This window comes from Rissa tridactyla, chromosome 2, assembly GCF_028500815.1.
Source record: "Rissa tridactyla isolate bRisTri1 chromosome 2, bRisTri1.patW.cur.20221130, whole genome shotgun sequence".
Lineage (NCBI taxonomy): Eukaryota > Metazoa > Chordata > Aves > Charadriiformes > Laridae > Rissa > Rissa tridactyla.
Window position 1 is genome coordinate 10,327,615 of NC_071467.1, and position 20,768 is coordinate 10,348,382.

The 20,768-nt window shown below is 39.3% G+C and overlaps 1 protein-coding gene across 2 annotated transcripts in view; it reads left to right on the forward strand.

The window, feature by feature from the left end:
* ADCY8 (adenylate cyclase 8) overlaps window positions 1–20,768 on the forward strand; it is a 128,238-nt gene that overhangs the window by 24,219 nt on the left and 83,251 nt on the right. For both annotated transcript variants that reach the window (XM_054193173.1, XM_054193174.1), the window contains exon 2: window positions 7,967–8,116. In XM_054193173.1, coding sequence (XP_054049148.1) covers window positions 7,967–8,116 — 150 coding nt within the window. The remainder of the gene's footprint in view (window positions 1–7,966; window positions 8,117–20,768) is intronic.

Below are 20,768 nucleotides of genomic sequence, written 5' to 3' on the forward strand. Positions count from 1 at the left end.
GCTGCTCAGTGAACAGGAGACGTGATCACCAGATTTCATTGTGCAGTTCAGGATCAGTTCCTAGATGAGGGTCAGAGACAGAGTTCAGCAGAGTACCCTGTAGCCATGGAAAACAGTTACTAAAATTGAAGCTCATTTACCCATCTCTGTCCATTCTTCTGTATGCATGGGCTATGACCCTACTACTGACATTGTCCCAGATGTGTCTAGTCACTTTAACATTTATAAAAAGAAAAGCACCAAAAAAAGGTAATCCAACGTCCCAGAATAGATTTTTTTATTTTATTAAGATTTTGCCCAAACCCTAAATTTTAGACAAACTCAAGGGGAGTTAGAGGAGATGTGCTGAAAAATATTTGCCATTTGGGGCTGCCCAATGGTGCTAGTAGGGTTATGTATTTGCTTGAGTGCCTCTGCATCACTCCAGTTATGTCAGCCCTCATGTGTCTGATGTGATATGATATGATGTGATATGATATGATATGATGTTCCTGAAAGATCTCTTGTACCACACCGTGTTGCAAACGTCTTGCCACAGTTGATAGCTGACTGACTTACCAAATTGTATGGTTTGAGCTACCTATGAGCAACTTAATCAGACCTTCAATCTCCTACTTTTCTAATGGATTCAGTGAGAGGAAGAGCAAGACGGAAATAGCTATTTTTCTAGCAGCAAATTAAACTCTTGTTCTGAATGTTAAAGATACATATTTCTGAATTCTGTCTTGAACTAGAACAATTGATTTTATGCAAACTTGTCATTGTTCAGAGGGAAAGTGGTTTTTGTTTTCTAAATCATTAGCAGTGCCGGAGCAATAAGCATGTTAGGATGTTCTTCTATAGAATGGAGAAAAATGTGTCTGAGACCAGTTACTCTCATTGAGGGTAATCTAATAATTCCTTGGCGTATACCCTGTGTTTTGATAGGACCAACTTGCCTTGCAAGCTACAGATTTCATGCACGTTAAAGGCCAGACTGTGTCCCTAAGTACATAGTGAAGTCCTCTAATGCCTGTTCTGGAAGCAGCAAGACCAGACTTAAAAGATCTCAGCTCTCCTAGAGACATAAACAAGATCTGAGTTTTTGAAGAATGAGCCAATGTTCCCGTGGGAGCTGTGCATAGATGAACCACAAAGCTCAGTTCTAAACACAAAATCAGGAGGTGACACTGATAGAAATGGCTCCTTTCACAACAGGGGGGGTAAAGCACTACTCTTAACCCTCGTAGTTTGTGCTTGACTAAATTTACCAAGAATAAACAATATACCTTTCTCCGTCCCTGTTTTCTCAGGTGTATGGTATCTCCTGTCTTTCACTAAGCTATGTATATGTAGATCAGATAAGAGTTAGCACTCACTCCAGCTGTGATTAGGAGTTAAACAGCTGTTGTACTTATGCATTGGACAATATAGAGGATGAGGGACAGACAAGCTTTCTGGAAAGTCATGGCAGCAGTTTGGTCACCTTTGTCAGATAGGTCGGTTTCCAATAAATGTTGATGAAGAAACATCCACAATCTAAAAAAAAAAAAAAGGACCAACCTTCTATCATGGCCATTGGCATTTAGCATTTAGACCCAGGAGAAATCAGAAGGAGTGAACCTGGGGAATAAAAAAAACCTCCTTACAAGGTGATTTAACAATAAGGCAGCAATGATTTCAGTTTAATGAGTTGGCAGTACTGCCAACTATGAATGTTCACGTGCTTCCTCTCCCTGTGGAGGCTGTGCTGTGAACTCAATCAGACGACTGCTCTAGATAGGAAAATCACTGCCAACGCCAAATGTTTGTTTTTTAAGTTGGCCAAGTTCCCTGATATAGTTCACAGTATGGTCCCACAAATAATTGATCTGGCACAACAGAGGGGAAGTTGTGCTGAGGGATCAAGGTGGGCAAGAGGCAGTACAGAGATACAGGTACTAGTTTCACTGCCAGGAGCTTTGATTCATAAAATCATGGTCTCAGCTGGAGAGAGCAGCTTGCTGCAGCCCAGCAGTGAGAGAGTGGTAGAGTCTGCGCTGCCAGATGTTCCTATTCTATACGAAGTAGAGCATTTTGGTCTCAAATCCCACACTTCTCATGCAACCCTCAGTTCATTCCTAGTGATAAGTTCTAATAAAAGCATAAGTTATTTTCCTTTGAAGTAACCTAAGCAAGGGGGTGATGGTGAAGGGAGAGAGGGCAATGGGGTTTCTGAGACATTTTAGTTACAAAAAACAACTTTGTGGTGAGCAGCTATTTTTAGTTAAACAACTAACGATGAATCAAAATGCTTCTCCAAACCTAATTAACCAATAATAATTACCATAGCAACCAGTTCTTTATGTGGCACATGCTGAAAACACTCTTAAAGAAGCACAACATCTTTACTTTCTCAGGTTTCCCAAACCATACAAGAAGTATTCTAATCCATTGTTGAAGCCAATCCAAAATTAGGAAGCAAAATAGGAAAAGAATTCAATAATTTTCCACAGGGTCATTTCGTGGATTAATGAAATTTCTGCTCTTTAGGACTGATCTGCCTTGAGAATGTCCATCTGGAGATTACATTGAGAACCATTTCTTTACTTTTCAGATGTATTTTGGCGAGATCAGCCCAAGCACTGCTCTGTTTCTATGCAGCAGAACAAAATTACCTGCTGAGGAGGTTAATAATAGGTTAATTTCTGCAGAGCACGCTAGGGTTTCTTTCTGCACTTGAGGTAGTAACACACAAGTTCACTGTCCTCCTGCGTTTTGGAATTATTTCTAAAGTTTATCGGCTTTCTCTCCTCTTCCTCCACTGTGCTTTTCATGTGCATGTATGCTACCGTTGGTTCAACTACTCATGATGAAGACTGTCTGCAGCAATTACTATCTTTTAGGACTAGCTATCAATCAACATATTTCTAATCTGTTGGATTTGTTGAATGTTTCTAAGTATTCACTTTTCCTCAGATTATGGGCTCTTTGGAAATGCTGAACTCAATTTTTATACACTCCATAGATGTCTAAACTCCATAAACAGGTCTTAGAGAGCACTGAATTAGGAGACTCTACAGCTGGCCTTATGGCTTTATGTAATTGTCCCTGATGGACATGTGCACCTTTTCAAAGAGGGAAACTTGTGTCAAAATTAAAACATATTTCAGTCATGATTTTTGAAGTTTTAAAATTTCTGGCATTTGCAAACCCTCTCTAACTCACTCCCAATTGTTCATAAACTCACAGGAATCTGTGCAAACTCCAAATCAAGGCAAACTCAGTTAGGTGGTCTTATAGCAGAAATGCCTACAAGTTGCTGTTGTTACGCTTAGGCCAGCTCTGCTCTCACTAACTTACCTGTACCCTTCAGAAATTCCCATTTCCTGAACTACATTCCATTCTGTCTTGATAAGCTGTCTGTGATCGTGGTTCACGTACCACTTCACAACAGACTTGTGAGCTACTTCACTGTGTTTTCAATGAATTCTGTTTTTCCTGTTCTCTTACGTTACTATACTGTACATACTTTGACTGATATTTCTTCCTGACCAGCTGTGTCTAGAGCCTTTTAAGTGTTTCTTTGTCTGAGATCTGGTGGTTGCAAATCCACTCAAAATATTATCCCAGTTTCAGTTGTCTTGGCTAAGCCCTTTTTATGCAATGAGTGACAGATAAAAATTAAATTATTTGAATCAATGTGTACTGTCAAATTTAAACTTAGCTTTCTTGTCTGACCTGCATCTGCTCCTTCATTGCCTTTGTTTTTGGCTAGTTTTCATATTGATTTTGCAAAGGGCTCCAAGGTGCCTGTACGAAGGACACTTTACGAATGCAAATTTATTTGCCAAGTGATTTCTCTGTGAACTAAGCTCTTAATCGCCTCCTATGAGAAATATGGGAAGCAGAGTTTTGCAAAAATTTTAACAGCTGCTTCTAACTACCTGCATGATCTTGTCAAGTAACTTTCTTTAGCGCTGTTCATCCTATTATGCCATTTGTGCAACTGCAGGTTCAGCAGGGACGGTGCAGATCCTGTTACACAGATACTCCCAAACAGCGTGGTGACAGGTACCTTCTTTTTGCATTTTATAAATATTCAAGAAGACCTCCCCAGAGCCCTATTTAACGTCAAAACATATCACTCATGGCTTTTTAAGATCACTTGCTGTCTCTGCTGCAGTTGCTTATTTGAGTGCTGTGCAAGGTACAAATACACTAAAGAGTTTATAAATGTTGTGAAAAGATTTTCTTTTTTTCACATTATACCTCAGCTTTCCTACTGTGAGAGCATTGATTATCTTCAGGCCAGTCAAAAAGACATGAAACTGTGTATGTCTTATAAACTCAGAGTTCGCCCTGGCTTGTGGCCCTGACAACAGGCAGAAGAAAATCCTGCAAGACTTCTGGAATTGGCCACAGTAAAATGTAGGAGAAAGAAGTGGCAATGAGAGACTCGAGTCTTATATGTCTTTTTTTATTCTTTTATTAACAGGAGCCAGACATTAGTATCCTTGCAAGGCATAGCGCTTTACTCTTTGGATTGGTTTCAATCAGACTACTATGTGTAAAAAAAGCAGATTCTGCCTCTGAGTAAGCTGTTGTTTTACCTGTAACATGTTTTCCATAATTCCCTTTGTCGGAATCAAACTATCACGGAATCACGGAATCACGGAATCTTCAGAGTTGGAAGGGACCTCTAGAGATCATCTAGTCCAACTCCCCTGCTAGAGCAGGATTGCCTAAAGCACATTACTCAGGGCTGCATCCAGGCGGGTCTTGAAAATCTCCAGAGAAGGGGACTCCACAACCTCCCTGGGCAGCCTGTTCCAGTGCTCTGTCACCCTCACTGTAAAGAAGTTTCTCCGTGTATTTGAATGGAACTTCCTATGTTCTAGCTTGTGCCCATTGCCCCTTGTCCTGTCGCTGGGAACCATTGAAAAGAGCCTGGCTCCGTCCTCCTTAAACCCACCCTTTAGGTACTTGTAAACATTAATCAGGTCCCCCCTCAACCTTCTCTTCTCCAGGCTAAAGAGTCCCAGCTCTTTCAGCCTTTCCTCATAAGGGAGGTGCTCCAGTCCCACAATCATCTTGGTTGCCCTTCGCTGGACTCGCTCCAGTAGTTCCCTGTGCTCATGAAATCTAATTGAAGGCCAAATTCTACTGCCTTTGCTCTAAGAGTGGCACTAGTCCTGAGCATTAGCAGAGGTGCGTAACTGCACCGGGCTCATGAGGAACTTGCCATCGCATTTGCAAGCAAACGAGAGCACCTGCCACTGCCTTCATTGTTGAAATGCACGTTTCAAATGCTGTGAAAGGCTTTTCTTTTTTTTTTCTCTGTATACCTGAGCTTTCCTAGTGTGTGAGGATTGATTATCTTCAAGTCAGTCAAAAAGGTATGAAACGTTGGCTCCTCCAGCCACCCACAGCTGATTTCAGTCGTCCTGCTGAACAACGTAATTCTCAACTCGTCCTGTCTCATGTCAGCTCAGCACACGCCTCTTAGGAGCCTGCACCAGAAAGGAGTTATCTCGTGGGCTGAATTGCTGTATTCTCGGTTTTATCTTGGAGCAAAGGTGGAAAGTGGGGGCAGCTGGCTGGTCCAGAGCACCCTGACTCCAGTAAAAGAGGGTAAGGTAGATAGATAACAGGGGAAAAGCAGTAAGCACAGAGGTGGAATAGTGACAAATGCAGTGAGACTGAGTAGTCTCAAACTCCTCCCTTTTAAAAAATAAAAGGCTGAGAGGGGTAATGCTGTAAGTCAGTAAAATCAGGAGTGGTGAGAGGAAGATGAATCGGGAATGATTAGTCACTGTCTCTTATATTATAAGCATGATGCGGCACTCAAAGAAATGATAAGGCTGCAAATTAAAGCAAAAAAAAGGAAACATTTTGATCACAAAATGCCTAATTAAATTGTAGAAATCTTTGCCATTGAGTGCCATAGGGGCCAAAAGTACAATTAACTTCAGAAAGGCATCAGAAAAAGTTAAGCAGATGGATAGAGTATGCCACCTCCAGCTCAGAGGTGCCGTAAACCACAGGATCCTGGAAGCCAGGAAGATGCAAGGATCATGCTAATCATGCCCTGTTTCTCTCAAGCTTTGCCTATTACATCTATTACTGGCAAAGGTTAGAGAAAACTTCAGTTGGAGCCAGGATATGCATTCTTATCTCATCATGGCATACAAATTGTAAATTAATTCCCTGTACTATCATAGAACAATACTCCAGATTCAGAAATACGGGAATATATAAAGCTGAAGTTTCTGCCAGATGCATTTGGTCTGATATAAAATCTCACTTTCAAACCCACGTGAATGTGAGGAGCGAGACCTGCAGATCTGCGGCACAGCGTCACAATGAGATCAGGGAGTTCTCCTAAATGTTTTCTCTCTTTTATTAGGACAAGCAACACTTTGATTTTAGGGAGACTTATTATCAGATAACAGTACAAAAATGCAACCTCTAGCCCATGGTGTTCTGCAACCACAGATTGCTGGAGTGTTCAAGACTGTTCTCACAAAGCATCACTGGATGTTTACTTTATTCTTGTATTTGTGTCTACTGTTTTATCCTTGTACTCCTACCTGGGCACTCTCTGTTGTTTGCTGAGACAGAATCTGACTGATGAACACTTGATCTGTCCTGGTGTGGCTGTTCTGACATTGGCATGATCCTGTAGGTATCACCCATAGCTTTATGGCCCATCGCTGTCAGAGGCTGGGTGGCTCTGCTGGGCAGGTACATGGGGTAATGTAGCCCCCGCCTGCTCCCCAGCTGGTCTCCCACTGGGAGAAGGGTGTGATCCCGCAAGGCAGGGTGCACCCAGCGGGACCTCATCGGCCCGGGGGCTGTGACTGGACCTTGGCAGGAAGACGGGGAGCTGGTTTTCCAGACTTTCAGCTGGTTCACTGTGCCCTGATGGCTTCTCTAGCTGAGGTAGCAGTCAGAGCAGTTTCACCCTACATGCTGCATTTGAGGAATGTTAATGGCTTCTGGACTTATTTTTCACTCCTGACCCTCTCGCGAGTTAAAAAAAAATGCAGGGTGAATTGGAAACTGAGAGGAGTTCACATGAAATCACAGCCTGTAACAGGGATGAGGTATTGGAGAAAGCTGCTGAAACTGCGGGTCTGCGTTCTGTCTCTACTGCCTGCAAATATTAAAAGTTTCTTACTCTGTCTCCCAAACAATCCTCACGTCAGCAGTGCCGATGTGCCCTGCCTTCCAAACATACAGAGCACAAAGAGGTATCAATGAAAGACAAATAAACCACTGAAATTTACACTGTCCAAGGATCCACTCCCACTTGGCTAAGTTCGTATTGCAAAGGAAGAAGCTGTGCTGCACCTTCTACAAGGAAAAAGAGCGTGGCTTTTGTGGAGGCGTCAGCGAAGGACAGGTCTGTGTGCACAGGCACAGGCTACGCAAGCATTTGGTTATCCCGTCAGCTTCCCCTGTTGAATGGTTCAGGAATCCAACTGTGCCAACTCATGCTTTAGCATTGGCTGAAAATGAATTTATTTAATTTAGTCAATAATAACAAAATAACTATTATCACCAATATTAATTCTTAGTTAACCGATACTCTTTGTTTTCCTTAATATGGCCTTGTTCTCTAACTAAGCCATGGAACAAATCACAAAGTTGCTTGTACAGAAGAGGCAGTGCAAAAACAAATTGTTAATTATGTTTGTAATCATTCCTGACTAGAGCCCTGTGAGTCAGTTCTTGGAAACATCGTTTGTGGTTCAGCTGGAGTTTAATGCCCCCGAATACTGCGTATTTCTTCCTCAAGGCAGAGAGAATTTTACACGTTTGATGCCTCTAATTAAGATCCAAGAGATTCTTTTATGTAAACTTTCCTAATGGTTTAGTTTTACTGCCTACATGACTGCAGAGGAGTCATTTGCTCTCTCTTGCTCGCTCTCTCTCTTTCTCTTTTTAAACAGGTATTTTTGCTTCTCTTATCTGATCAAATCCTATTTGTTGTTCATTGCAGATAGCGGCTCAGGCAGTGTTATTTATGTGTATGAACACCGCAGGAATCTTCATTAGCTACCTATCAGACAGAGCACAACGTCAAGCCTTCCTGGAGACCAGAAGATGTGTAGAAGCCAGACTGAGACTAGAGACAGAAAATCAGCGACAGGTATTGCAGAAACAATCCTATTTTTGAATTAACTGGAATTGTTAATAAGACTTGACCAGGCTTTTGTAGCCTCGCTGACTCCAATATGATGCCACCTGATTTGTGCAGGTTAAGTGAGTTTCATGCTGTTATTTTCCTGGTGTGTATTGATCCAATATGGCATCTGAAAGATTTTCACTGGGAAACAGGATGAATAGAGAATGGCTGTTCATTGTCTTTTCCCATATAAGAAGAAGAGGCAGAATGAAACGGCAGCTGGCGGGTGCTTTAAAATGGTTCTTCAGACAAGAGGGGTTAAGCTGTTTCAGAGAGTTTTAGATACTAAAACTTGTATCAGTCAAGTGAAAACTAAGCAAGTTCATGGAAGTGAACTCTATCTAGGCAGAGAAAATGCTAAAACATCGCCTCTGGCTCACAGATGAATTTTTGGAGCTGGGAGGTCACTGCAGGGAAGTATCACTATGTACTTTCTCTGTTCTTAAAATCTTCCCTAAAAATCTCCTCTTTCCTACTGTGTGCAATAACATACTTGGTTAGGTAAACTTTTGATCCGAGCAGGGGTGGTTGTTCTTAGATACATCATCTTTTCCAATCCAGAATAAGAGGCATTGAATAAAAAGAAGTTTGCTACTTATTAGTTTGTATCAAGGGAGCAGAAATGAGATGTAGCATGCTATACACTGAAATATCAGAAAATTCACCTGCTGTTTAAAAACCTGCATTAAGATCAAGATACAACCTGTGTATATATATGTGTGTGTATATATATATATTTTACACTGCTATTTCATCCTCAAATGAACTTAGCTATTCATTTTGTCCCATTGTATAGATATGTACATTGCTTCTCAATTTTATTTCATTTACTTCTTGAAAGTCATGCTCTTACGCAGAGATCTAGGAAGATGTCATATTCAAGGCTTTACTGACTAATGACTCAGTATGGATGCGTGACTGTGCTGAGCAGTGCAAGTTACCTATGCCAGAACACCTCTCCAGCCACTGTTGACTGAAGAAGCTTTGAGGGATGCTGTCTAGGATGCTCTGCTCTCATCTTAACCCTTGGATCACATTTTTATGACTTTTGGGGTTTTTGTGAGTTTGTTGTTTGGGTTTTTTTTTGCATTTTTCTTCTTGTCTAAGCTTTTAGAAAATAATATTATTTTGTAAGCTTTATTTTGATCATTGTTTTGTAGAGTTCATTGTAAAAATCTTTATAAAATACTAGCAAAAGATTCCCCTGTTCCAAGTGATTCTGAGGATTTTCCATTAGAATTATTTTATTTTCTCATGAAAAATGAAATGTTTACAAAGATAACATTTTTTTTGAGAAACTCAATTTTGCTGAAAATGTTCCTATTAGGAAAACAAAGACAGATTGTTTCCCTTTGGGTGGGTTTAAAAAAAAACAGAATTTTTTTTTTTTTGGTGAGGTGGAAAGTAGGGGTTGGATCTGAAATATTTGTTTTTCATCAGTCAATGTTGAACTGTGCATTTTGTCTTGGCCCAGTGCCTTGCAAGGCTTCAGGATTGTGCTGTCCCCTGAAGGCAGAACTTCCTGGAGAGTTACCTCACTGCAGTTGACGCTCACCTATAACCAAACAAAGTAGTGTGTCATCGACATCATGTGACTGGAAATGCATCAGGGAAAATGTATTTGGGCCAAGAAAAATGCCCACAAGAGAAACAGACAGACATCAGGATAGCAAATGAAAAATCTCTTCTAAAACACCGTTTAATGACAAACTAACCCAAAATTTAGGAAAAAAACATTTTGAAATATTTCCAGTGAATTTAGTTGGAACTTTGAAACTGTGTAACTGTGCACGCCTATAAATATATACATAGAAAATACATGTAATAGGTTTTTCAGTTTTTCATTTGTATTTGGGACAACAACAATGACAAAATATTCCAATACTGGAATGTCTTGGGGAATGGATAACCTGTTTCCCTCAGTCTTCTGTCCTTTCCCTTTGCTTCTGAAGTAGTGGCTCATTTAAGCAATTTCTAAACATATCTTCTTTAAGAAGACTGGCAATGTCACATTTTAGGTGACATCTTTTCTTGAGCAGCTTGTTCATGGTCACTTGATCAGTATCTGCAGGCAATAATTCAGTGACTGCTAGACTGCTGGCATTTTTCTATCTTGAAGACACATATTTCATGACACAGGAGATCTGTAGTTCACATGAATGTAAAAGTTGTATTACCTGTTAATGCATATCACATTTTAAAAAGTAAGGATAGAATCCTGGTGAAGTTTAATAAATTCATTCTATGACTTCCTAGAAGATAGGTCTGATACATGAAGTGGGGCAGAACAAAGGAAAAAGTGTGTGCAGTCCAATAGTTGTGATGTGGCTTCTGAAAATTTCTAAAAATATGGCTGAGGAGCTAAAACTGTGCAGAGAAAGTAGAGGAATAATTATGTATGTAATTCCTCCAGATAATAATTCCAGGAATTTTGAATTCTGTTTCACTTTGATTTATTTCTCCTCCACTTCTCATAAACTGTCTAAACTTCAGGTTTCTTACAGCAGGGTCAACATTTTTGTGGCTTTTGGTGGTGGTACTGCTACTTTTGATAGTAATGGGTGACATATTTAAAATCTCTCAAGGTTTGTTTCCACCCCACACAGCTTCCACTTCTTAAACTGGAAATAATAGATAATTACAATGGGTAATTGTATTGACATGTCCTATGTATGACACTTCTTATGAAGTATGACAGATTGCCAGATAGGTCCCGTAGGGTCTGTTTTGTCCTTACTTTATTTAAATCATAAGACCAGTAGAATTAAAGTAAGAAAAAACCCATGAGTTTAAAAATGCAACAAGGAATGGTATGCTCTTCCATAAGTAAATGCAGAATAAGACTCCAATTTTTTATAACCATGAAGGTTATATAAATGCCTCAGATATACTTCTGTTGATTACTGTGCATTGTTAAAACTAGGAAATACAGTTTCTGCACTCGCAAAATGACCCTTCCAATTTCTCAATATCCCTTAGATTTGTCATCTCTAATCATCTATCATTCTAATAACTGTAAATGCTGTTGCTATCATTATTCAGTATTGTGTAACACCTAAAAGAGCCAGTCATGGAAAGTCACCCAGTCATGAGCCAAACTTTGTATAATCTATGTTTTAGAGGCAAGCAAGAAGTACCATCAGACATGTGGAGCTGTACAAGGAAACAATAATACTAATAAGTAAGGATCTTTTTGGGCCTCATAGATTTTTAAGAATCCCCTAATGAGTGCAGATTTTCTGGAATACAAATATAAAGTTTCTGTCAGCTGGTGTCTTGTGGTGCAAAGCAAGAGATGATTCTGTATTTCCTGATGAATTTCGTATAGATGAGCTGAATTTTTTTCAGTGAAAGCAGTTTCATTCTCTCATTTGCCATCATACGTTGTTGTAGAGTACAACGAAAATAGAAGGCGAAAACACCAAAATCCCACTAAGGGGAAAAGAATCTTTTTGTTGTTGTTGTTTATGCTACTCTGAGCTGAAATTTGGACACTTAGATGTGATAGTTTGTTTCACAGATGTTGTTATTTTCCAGCAGTCTATGATCTCTTCCTTCAGCAGGGTTTTCAGGGTTTAAGGACTCCTTGCTCTATTTCAGTATTGCTATGGGGTTTTCCAGTTTGACAGTCAAAGCCATTTGGCTCTGTCGAAATGTCTGTATGCCGTATTACGGTCTCAGATGAATATCCGTAAATCTGAATTAGCTCCATTGGTTCATTGTCAGATGCAAGTTCAGCTTTTACACTAATTGCAATTCATTCTCTTACTGCACAGGAAGGAAGAGGGCAAAGTGCAGACCCCTGTGATGGAAAAGACTTTAGGGAGCTTGGCCAAAGTTTTTCAAACCCTTTGAGTGACTTAATTTCCAGTTACTGTGTTTCCAAAACTATGCAATTAAGCTCCTACATCTTTTTTCATCCTTCCTTCCCCATCACCATTTACTCTCAACACGACTCTTGAGTAAAATTTTCAGAAGTATTTCAGAAAGTTAGGAGTTTTAGTTGTAATTTCAAAAGTGACTACTTCATCAAGGATCTAAATTTTAAATTTTTATTTTTTAAGCACCTGGCGTTGTTAACAAGTACCTATCAACATTTTCGATTACAATGAATTTTCTAACTCTAATCACTCTGCCAATAAAGTGAACAGTACTGTGGATACAAAGGAGAATTACTCCAGCAGTCACTGTCAATGTTGCTTATGCACTTAACTGTATGGTATTGTCTTTGTGACACCATTTGGAAATCCCAGAACTCTGTGAAACTGAGGAAACATCTGTGTCTAGTTTTTTCCCAATTTTCATTACAAAACTATAATTTTGGTGAAGATCTAAAACATTGCAGAGCTTGTCTTAGTTAAATGGGACTCCACTGCTCATGAGTACCAGAAAAACTATCATAGAAAGATAGAAATGTCAGAGAAGCAAGACAGAGAAGGTAGCACAGACAAAATAATATGTTATAAAAAAAGTCTCAGTTTACCAGTTATTGATAAAATCATTAATTTAAATATTTTCTAATGAAATGTAGTTAGCCACTTGTGCTTAATATATGCACTTATATCAACCAACCAGAAATGGCAGCCACACAATGTCCTCCAGTTTTGTTTTCAACACATCGCAATTATGAATAAACAACAAACATGAGGTTCTCAGTTTTCTTAAGTCCATTTTGTTCCAAGAATATCATCATTTTCCACTATCTGTTTGAAATTTTAGGTCAATATTGTGATTTAATATCTATGTTTTTCAAAAAGGTTGGCACCCAGTGCTGTACTTTGTTCAGAACCACTTCAAAAACACTGTCTTCCTTTTTACCTTGATTTTATTGTAAGAACACAGCAGGTAATTCTGCTTTCATCGTATCTGGGCAATGAAAATAGAAAGTATAGCTTACTTTCTTAATTAGCTACTGCAAAACTTTCAAAAACAAGGAATATGTCATTTCCCTCATTGTGAACATGCTGTGAAATTGCCCTCAATGAAGAGCAGTAACCTGAATTAAATTTCATTTTCATTTTTATTTCTCATCATAAAAAATCCCTAAGTTTTAAATGAATGACATATTAAATCCAGACACATATTGAAATGATGACTTTATGAAGAACTGAATTTATAATGTATCTCTGGTGTCCTCAGCTGCTCTTTCTCCAGCAACTCACCTCTACTTGAAATTTGTCTAACATTTTAAACCCTCAGATATAACCATTCAATTATAAAGAGTCTCTCTGACAACTTTGTCTCTCCACCACACATAGATATGCCACGTTTTACATATCTGAAAACAATTATTGTGCAGGGAGGTTAATATTTGACTTAAAAAAATTTCTTATGACTGAAGCTGGAAATGGAGGCTTAAAATGACTTGGAAGGCAACAGCACAGAAGTAGATAAATAGCTTTAAAAATCAGCCCAGCATTTACCTCTTATCTTGTAATAAGACCACAACCTTACAGGACCACTATTCAGAGAAAAGTCATTTTACTCATAATTAAGAGGCTTCTCTTATGTGATGGCCACACTTCTACTCTCCATCCAAGACCTCTCTAGACGAATGAGACAAATGAAGCCCAGACAAAGCAATAGGGAAATATGGGAGGGAGGCCGCTTTCAACCTAAGCAAAGCTGTAGGACTGTATCCTGCTAACATGAATAATCTGTGGGTTGGACTAGTGTACAAAAACAAAAACCCAAAAAACATAAATACTCTCTGAAACATTTTATTTGCATTATTTCTGGTAGATTTAGAACACCTGATGGCATCTTATGAAAGAGGGATCTTCTCTGCAGTTGTTTGAGATGACAGGTGAAATCGGTCCAGATCTGTGTGACGCTTATATTCATCCTCTGGTGAGGTGTTTGTTCTTGTTCTCACTGTAGCAGCTTCTGCATCATTCATGAAAAGAAAACTCCCTACCTGCTGCGCAGAGCTCACAGCAAAGCTGCACTGCCACTGCTGTGCTAAGCTACTGGGAGGGACTAAGACTCAAAGCAGAAAGAAATCCTCGTTTTTAAGCTCTGAGAAGCCAAATAGAGAAAATTATTCTATTTTAGCCCTACATTTGTGCAGTTTCAGTGGAGTTAGCCAGTGCTAGAAGGTACTAAAGCCACAATGCACTAGTATCTTTAGCTGTATTTTTCACATCCCCCTCCAACACGGTCTTTAGCAAGCAGGTGCTTTTCTCCACAGGCATCATCTCAAATTCCACCAAGGGAAGGTCCTCTTATATGGAAATAAAACTTCTCAGTGTCTTCCCTAAGCCTTATGAATATTTTCTTGGGTGTCTAGCACACTGGCAGAGAAGACGGAGGTGAAGGCTAGAAGAAGAAATGATTAAGACAGAGAGTTGGTAGGGAAAAACCAGTGTCTGACTCTTGTTTTGCAAGGAGTGCTCAGGCGAGAAGGTCCAGGCTGACATCATACCTGACCCACCTGGCTCCTGGGGATGCTTCCAATAAAGGTGGGTTGAAGACAGGCATCTGCAGTCATAATTATGGGTTTGGTCAGATTAGTGGGGAACAAGAAGAAAACCCTTTCCTTCATTAAACGGTCCAATGAGAAGAGTCATCTATGAGAACACGCTAGCAGACATTTCCTCCTGGCAAGTCCTGCCACTGGCTTACTGGACACCTACTTTCCAGCTAATCCCTTTCTCATAGAGGACTCCACAAATTCAATTAAAGCTAATTTTGAAAGTTAAAGCAGTTTGGATAATATTTCATTTGATTTCCACAAAGGATTTGAGCTTAACCACCCTAAAGAACCATTTGTCTGGGTGAGAACAGGGCTGTTTTGTTTCCTGGGTATGAACACACATTATATTTTTCCAGTGTGGATACGAGGACTGTAGAAGGAGAAGACACCCCTTAGTCTTCAGAACAGTCTGCTGTTGGCATATTTAGTCTCTTCTGCCTGTTATCCATGGAAAAACTGTAATCCTATCTTAATCTCTTTTTCCATTAGAAAGCTGTTCTGTTTGACCATTTGTTTCCTTTCTACCTCTACTTCCAGAGGATTTTTTTTGCACTTTACTCTGCAACAATCTCTATTTCCCACAGCTTTAAGAAGCTCTCTGGAGATTGATGAACTCTGTTGTGTTGTGTGTTTTTTTTTTAAAGAAGCTTACATGTTGTGCAGGTTTTATCAAGCTCTTACAGATCTAGATTTTAATCAACTATCAGGACTTTGCAACCTCTAAAGTAAGAGCAGATTGGACTGGGATTGAAAAGGACACTTTAAGAGGGTTAAACACTATAAAGTCATCTTTTTTATATTGGTGTTAAGAATATGAAAATCCCTCTAAATTGGTATGAGGATAAAGTTCAGATTTGCTTTAAAAAAAAGAGTAATCTGAATTTTAGAGAACACATGACCTTTTCTTTTTCATTACAAAAGCAGTTTAAAATGCTTCATAAATAAAAAACATAATCAAAATAATTGAGGTTTTATTTTTAAAGGGCAAATAATAAACTCACAATTAAAAATTCTGTGTAAACCTCTGGTTAGATATTGCATGTTAGTCAGCTTTTTTCTTTATAGGAAACAATCTGTTGAATGTGAGGTGCTCAGAAATGTTTCACAGTTATCAAAACTTTCTTTAATCTTGGTGCCTTTCTTTAAAGAACCACAATCCCAATAGGAATTTGTTCTCAGCATTGCTCCTTTGGTACTTGGAGGATCAAACTCAAAGTATAACACACTAGTTAATTCAACAAGCGAAGGAATATGTATATTCTTCACAATCCATACACATATTGTGATTCAGTAGGTGACCTGTTTCCTAAGTCCATTGACAGACTTTCCTCCTTATTGGGGTGGGGAGAAGCAATCTTTACATGCACTTATGCTTTTGTAGGTACCAGGGAACACATCACAGGACCAACATATATATTTTCTACGTCTTCTTGTCTCAAAACACCCCATCTGCTCGACCAACTTGCAGTAGGAAACACAACATCTTGCATGTCAGATTTTAGATGTTGTTCCTTCACATTTGCTGCTGATGTTCGTTTCTCATCATCAGAGCATGACCCCCACATTTTGCCTTCAAGTAGAAATCTGAGATAAAATGAAGATAAAAATCATCCTCTGCCCTCTCTCTCATTCTTTGCAAATCTGGAGTAGTCACATGGACTCAAACAGAATAGCGAGATTTACAGCCAGTGCTGGAGAGATGGGAATCAGGCCCTGAACTGCAATTTATACAGGGGAAACATAATCCCAAAGAGTGTCAGGACTTCAGGCATGGGAGCTTTCCCTAGAAGAAATAGGTGAGAAGGAAACCTCTATTTCCCCTCCCTAGTAGGATTCACTAGTGATAAAACTACTTTCTGAAAATCTGTATGTTTTTTTTTCATCTATAAACCAGGCTGTTCAAATGCTGTGCTGGTCGATAGTGAACAGGACTGATAGCTCGTTGATCAGGCTTTGGTGACCTGTGCCTCCCATGTTCTCAGCCCCTTGCTAAAGAGAGAGGTGTCTAATAAAAAAAAAAAGCCATTATCACAGCTTCCACTGACTAGCGACCCTTGCTGATTGTCTCAGGGAAGTGGACAAAGGTGAAATGTGGAAGGGGAATGAAATAGTTTCAATCCCTGACAGCGATGAGACACTTCTGCCAGCTGGTCTGCAGTACAGTCATCTCTGCTTAAATAAAGATCTCCAGGCTCCAAATTCATCAGACTAGTACCTTTCCTGAGCTCTGAATATACTTAATCATTTTAAGGTCATTTTTCTTTCTTGTTCAGGATCAGAACTTTTAGGGTACTAAAGAAGGTTTATACCAACTTTCCTTCGTACCCTGAAATGAATGTAGGAGGACTCTAAAAACGTCCTTACAAGCTTCACAATTAATAGAGACTCTGTGGTCCAGATAACAGTTTTAAATTATCTGACCGTGAGCAGTACCAACTTGAAGCTAGCCAGAGTCAAGTCACTGATGCCATTGCTGAGATAATTTAAGGTGAAATAAAAATTTTGGATTAACATTTATGAAAAGGCTGAAGGTCTTTCACACCGTCAGTATTTAAGTACCAACCTACAAGCCTATTAAAAGGGATTTGATTTTCAGAAAGTGACCATTACTCCCAGCTATAGAAACTTCCCAGAGGAGGTTTCATCCAGCTTGTGCTGTTTAGTATTGAAATTTTGTAAGTCTCTGACAAGGTGTATTCCTTGATTTGACCTCCTAGCTCTTTTATATCTTGTTCTACAGTCATATAAAGCTGAAAAATAAATGGCATGTGAATTTTCTTTCTGCCATTTTCCATGTCATTAGCTGCAATAACTAGTACTGTTGAGAAATGTATATTTTGCTGAAATTGCCTAGTAGTTTCTAAAACAGCAAAAAAGTGACAAAATGGAAAAATGAACATCTAAATGAACAGAAAGTAGAAAAAGAAAGTAGAACAATTACATGAAGATTCAAGAGCAGACAAGTCAAAGCAGTCCTAGAGAAGTGAAAGTGTACCGGGGCATAACACTACAGACATTAAAGTCAGATGGGGCTATTCTGATATTTTAGAACGAAACTGAATTGTAGGAGCTGTATTGATCTCATTTTCTATTCCTGTAAAATAAGGAATGGCTTAAGGTTATGCCATTACGGAATCAGCCTCCAGTAGATGTAGCTATCTTTCTCCTGTTCTTAAGGTATGGCTCTATCCTTCCAAACTAACTGGAATTTGTGGAAGTCAAAACACTAGAAGACAGTGCAATACTTTTTGTTGAGATATGTGTCTTATTTCCATATAAATGTTTTTCTTCTGGATATTTTTGTTCTCTACAATTGTTTAATACAGAATAAATAAATAAAAAAAAATCATCATGAGATTCGGAAGAAACAAAATTACACAGCCATAAAATTTGCCTTTCCATGTATTAGATATGTTTAATGGATTACTGTGGGGCTGGACAGTACCACTTGTAAGCGTAAATGTTCATGTCAACAAGGCAGGGTGGTAATACAAGCTGTTTCGTAACTCCCGCTTTTCACCGCATGTCTTTGTTACATGGTTGGGTTTCACAATGCAATGTAATTATAACGCGCTCTTCATTCAAGAGGTAGAAAATCACGTGTGAAGATCCAGAGGATCTGGGATTGTTAACCATTGCTCGTACTCAATATCGACACTGGCACTGTAGTTCCTCTTGTCTAAGCTAAGAGATAGCTCAAATGACAAAGCAGTGTCAGGAGATTGCGTCGTGATGTAGCCTAGCAGATCTAACAGGTGGCCACTGCAGCCTTTGTCCCCAGACACATGGTCCCAATCACTCCTTTGGTATGGGAAATTAGTGGTGATCATGTGGTCTTTCAGTGAGCTGATTCATTGAGCTTCTGACATACAGTGTAAGGATCAGCTGCACTTAGTTTCATGATTAATTGTGTTACTTTGAAAAATAGTTTTATAAATATTTTTGTAAGTATTTTATAGGCGAATACAATTTTTCACATAAAAGTTACACGCAGCAGCAGTAACAAGTACCATGCCAAAAAAAAATTGACAGGGAGGGTTGTTCCACCACTTCCCAGCATGTTGCAGGATGAGCTAAGTGTTTATGAAGCCAAAATGATACTGGGAAGGCATGAAAATACAAACTGGCAGCCCTAGAATCAGCCTTCTACAGCTCGGGGAGCACAGGGCAAGCAGGCATTAAGTTTGCTATATTCTCACGTAACCAACTGGCTGATGAGAAAGGAACCTCCTTTGACACCTGGCAATAGACTCTTAATCATCAAGCTCTGCCAAGACTTTGTAATGTGGCTTCAGGTATTAGAATCTTCAAACCATTCATCATCCAAGCAAAGCAAAGGACCAGCAGTATCTTGCGGTCCTTCCCTTCAGCATGTGCTACAGGCTGTTACGGACAATAGTATTGAGAAAACAATTGGATAAAATGTCCTTCCGACAAGAAGTGTGTGGAAAAAGCTTTTTCCTTCTTGCATTACCATGAACTTTATAATACTTTTTGATTAACAACTAATTAGATACCATTATAAAAAGTCATGACTCTCAAAAACACTGGGTTATCAGTTTGGATGAGATTCTAACTATGTTTCACAGCCAACAGCTAAACAAAAGGAGACTCCAAAACCTCCTGTGTGATCTGGCATTGTTTTTGTTTGAGAACAGCAGATGCCTAAATGGAACATGCAGCCAAGGATGGGATGACTGGGAATGGTAACTGCCTGAATTCAAATAAAAGAAAGCTGATCTAGCTCGTATTGCATATTAACACAGTAAGTAGTAAAAGTTAACAGGCAACCTCATAACCCCACAAGTCTTAACATATTAGATATTTCAGTTCCTTCAATATTATTAATTACTTGCCATTGTCTAGATAATGCAGAAGAAAGTACAGCTGCAAATAGACTGTCCATTGCGTACTACATAGCAATGAAGAAATTTCTCTTTAGAGCTGTTCATCATAATGAGAGTTGCTAATTCCCATTTTCTAGAGTGGCATCTACAATAATTACATCTATTCTGATCATTGTCAGTTTTTCAGTAGAAAACAATACCATTTTTATCTACTTCTCCTAAACATAACAAAAGCTCTTGTACTCCAGAAAGCCTAAAGCCATGGCTCCGATCAGGCCTTTTCTCATGCTTTCAAGTTCAGTGCTTGAAACAATAAAGCTTCTATGGTATGAATTGGGAATGTTGTTAAAGCCAAGCTTAATCGTTCTAGCAAAACGATTCTTAAAAATCAAGATGAAAATTGTGGAGTAGTTTCTCTGGAGTCTCTGTCAAGTTAAACATTTCTGGGGTATGTCCACTCCAATTTAACAGAAGCGTCTTGGGAACAGCCTTAAGCAACTTGTTCCCTGATCCAAAGACTTCCTCACACAAGATACACGTAAGTTCACCCATCTGAATGTATGTGTAGAGGAAGAAGAACAAAACCTAAATCAAACTGTCATTCAAGAGGGGACTTTTATCCCTTGGCAAAGCCAACCCTGATAAAGATGTTGAGAAACAAAGGAAAATCCCAGGTCAGTGTAGGCAGCATTCTGTCATTTGCCGTGTAACCATCTAAGGGGAGTCGGTGCAGGGAGGTTATACAGACAGCAGACCCCGCAGGGGTGATGCCCTCACATGATCAGCAGGGAAACCTTGGGGAGTTTGACCTTCCTCTTGGCAACATCCTGCAGGCCCCAGGTTGCTTGTTGATGTTTTGTGCTTGTTGGTATTTTGTTTTCTTTGATCAGCACCAGTGGAAAGGTCTCCAGTTCAGTTTTTATTCACAGGACTGAGACCTTGTGCGCTGGTTAATTATCTCTTCTCAAAAAAAAAAATGTTCCAAAGGTTGTTATTTACTTATCAGGGCCACGTTCACACTTTTCCATGAATGTGCCTAGCTACATTTGTGTAGTTGTAAGCACTGTTGATACCCCCTGATTTCAGTACGAGAGACACAGGGGATCAGTGCACATGGACCACAGAAAAGTTATTCAACAAAGAATGACTATTGCAGATGCATAAAGGGAGAAGTGGGCATTAGAGAAAGCAACAGTGTTACAGTCTTGGGACTTTAAACAGACATGTGACTCATGAAGTTAATTTGCTTTTCCACTGCAGGATTTATTTCACTGTTTCAAAATTTTCTGAAGGA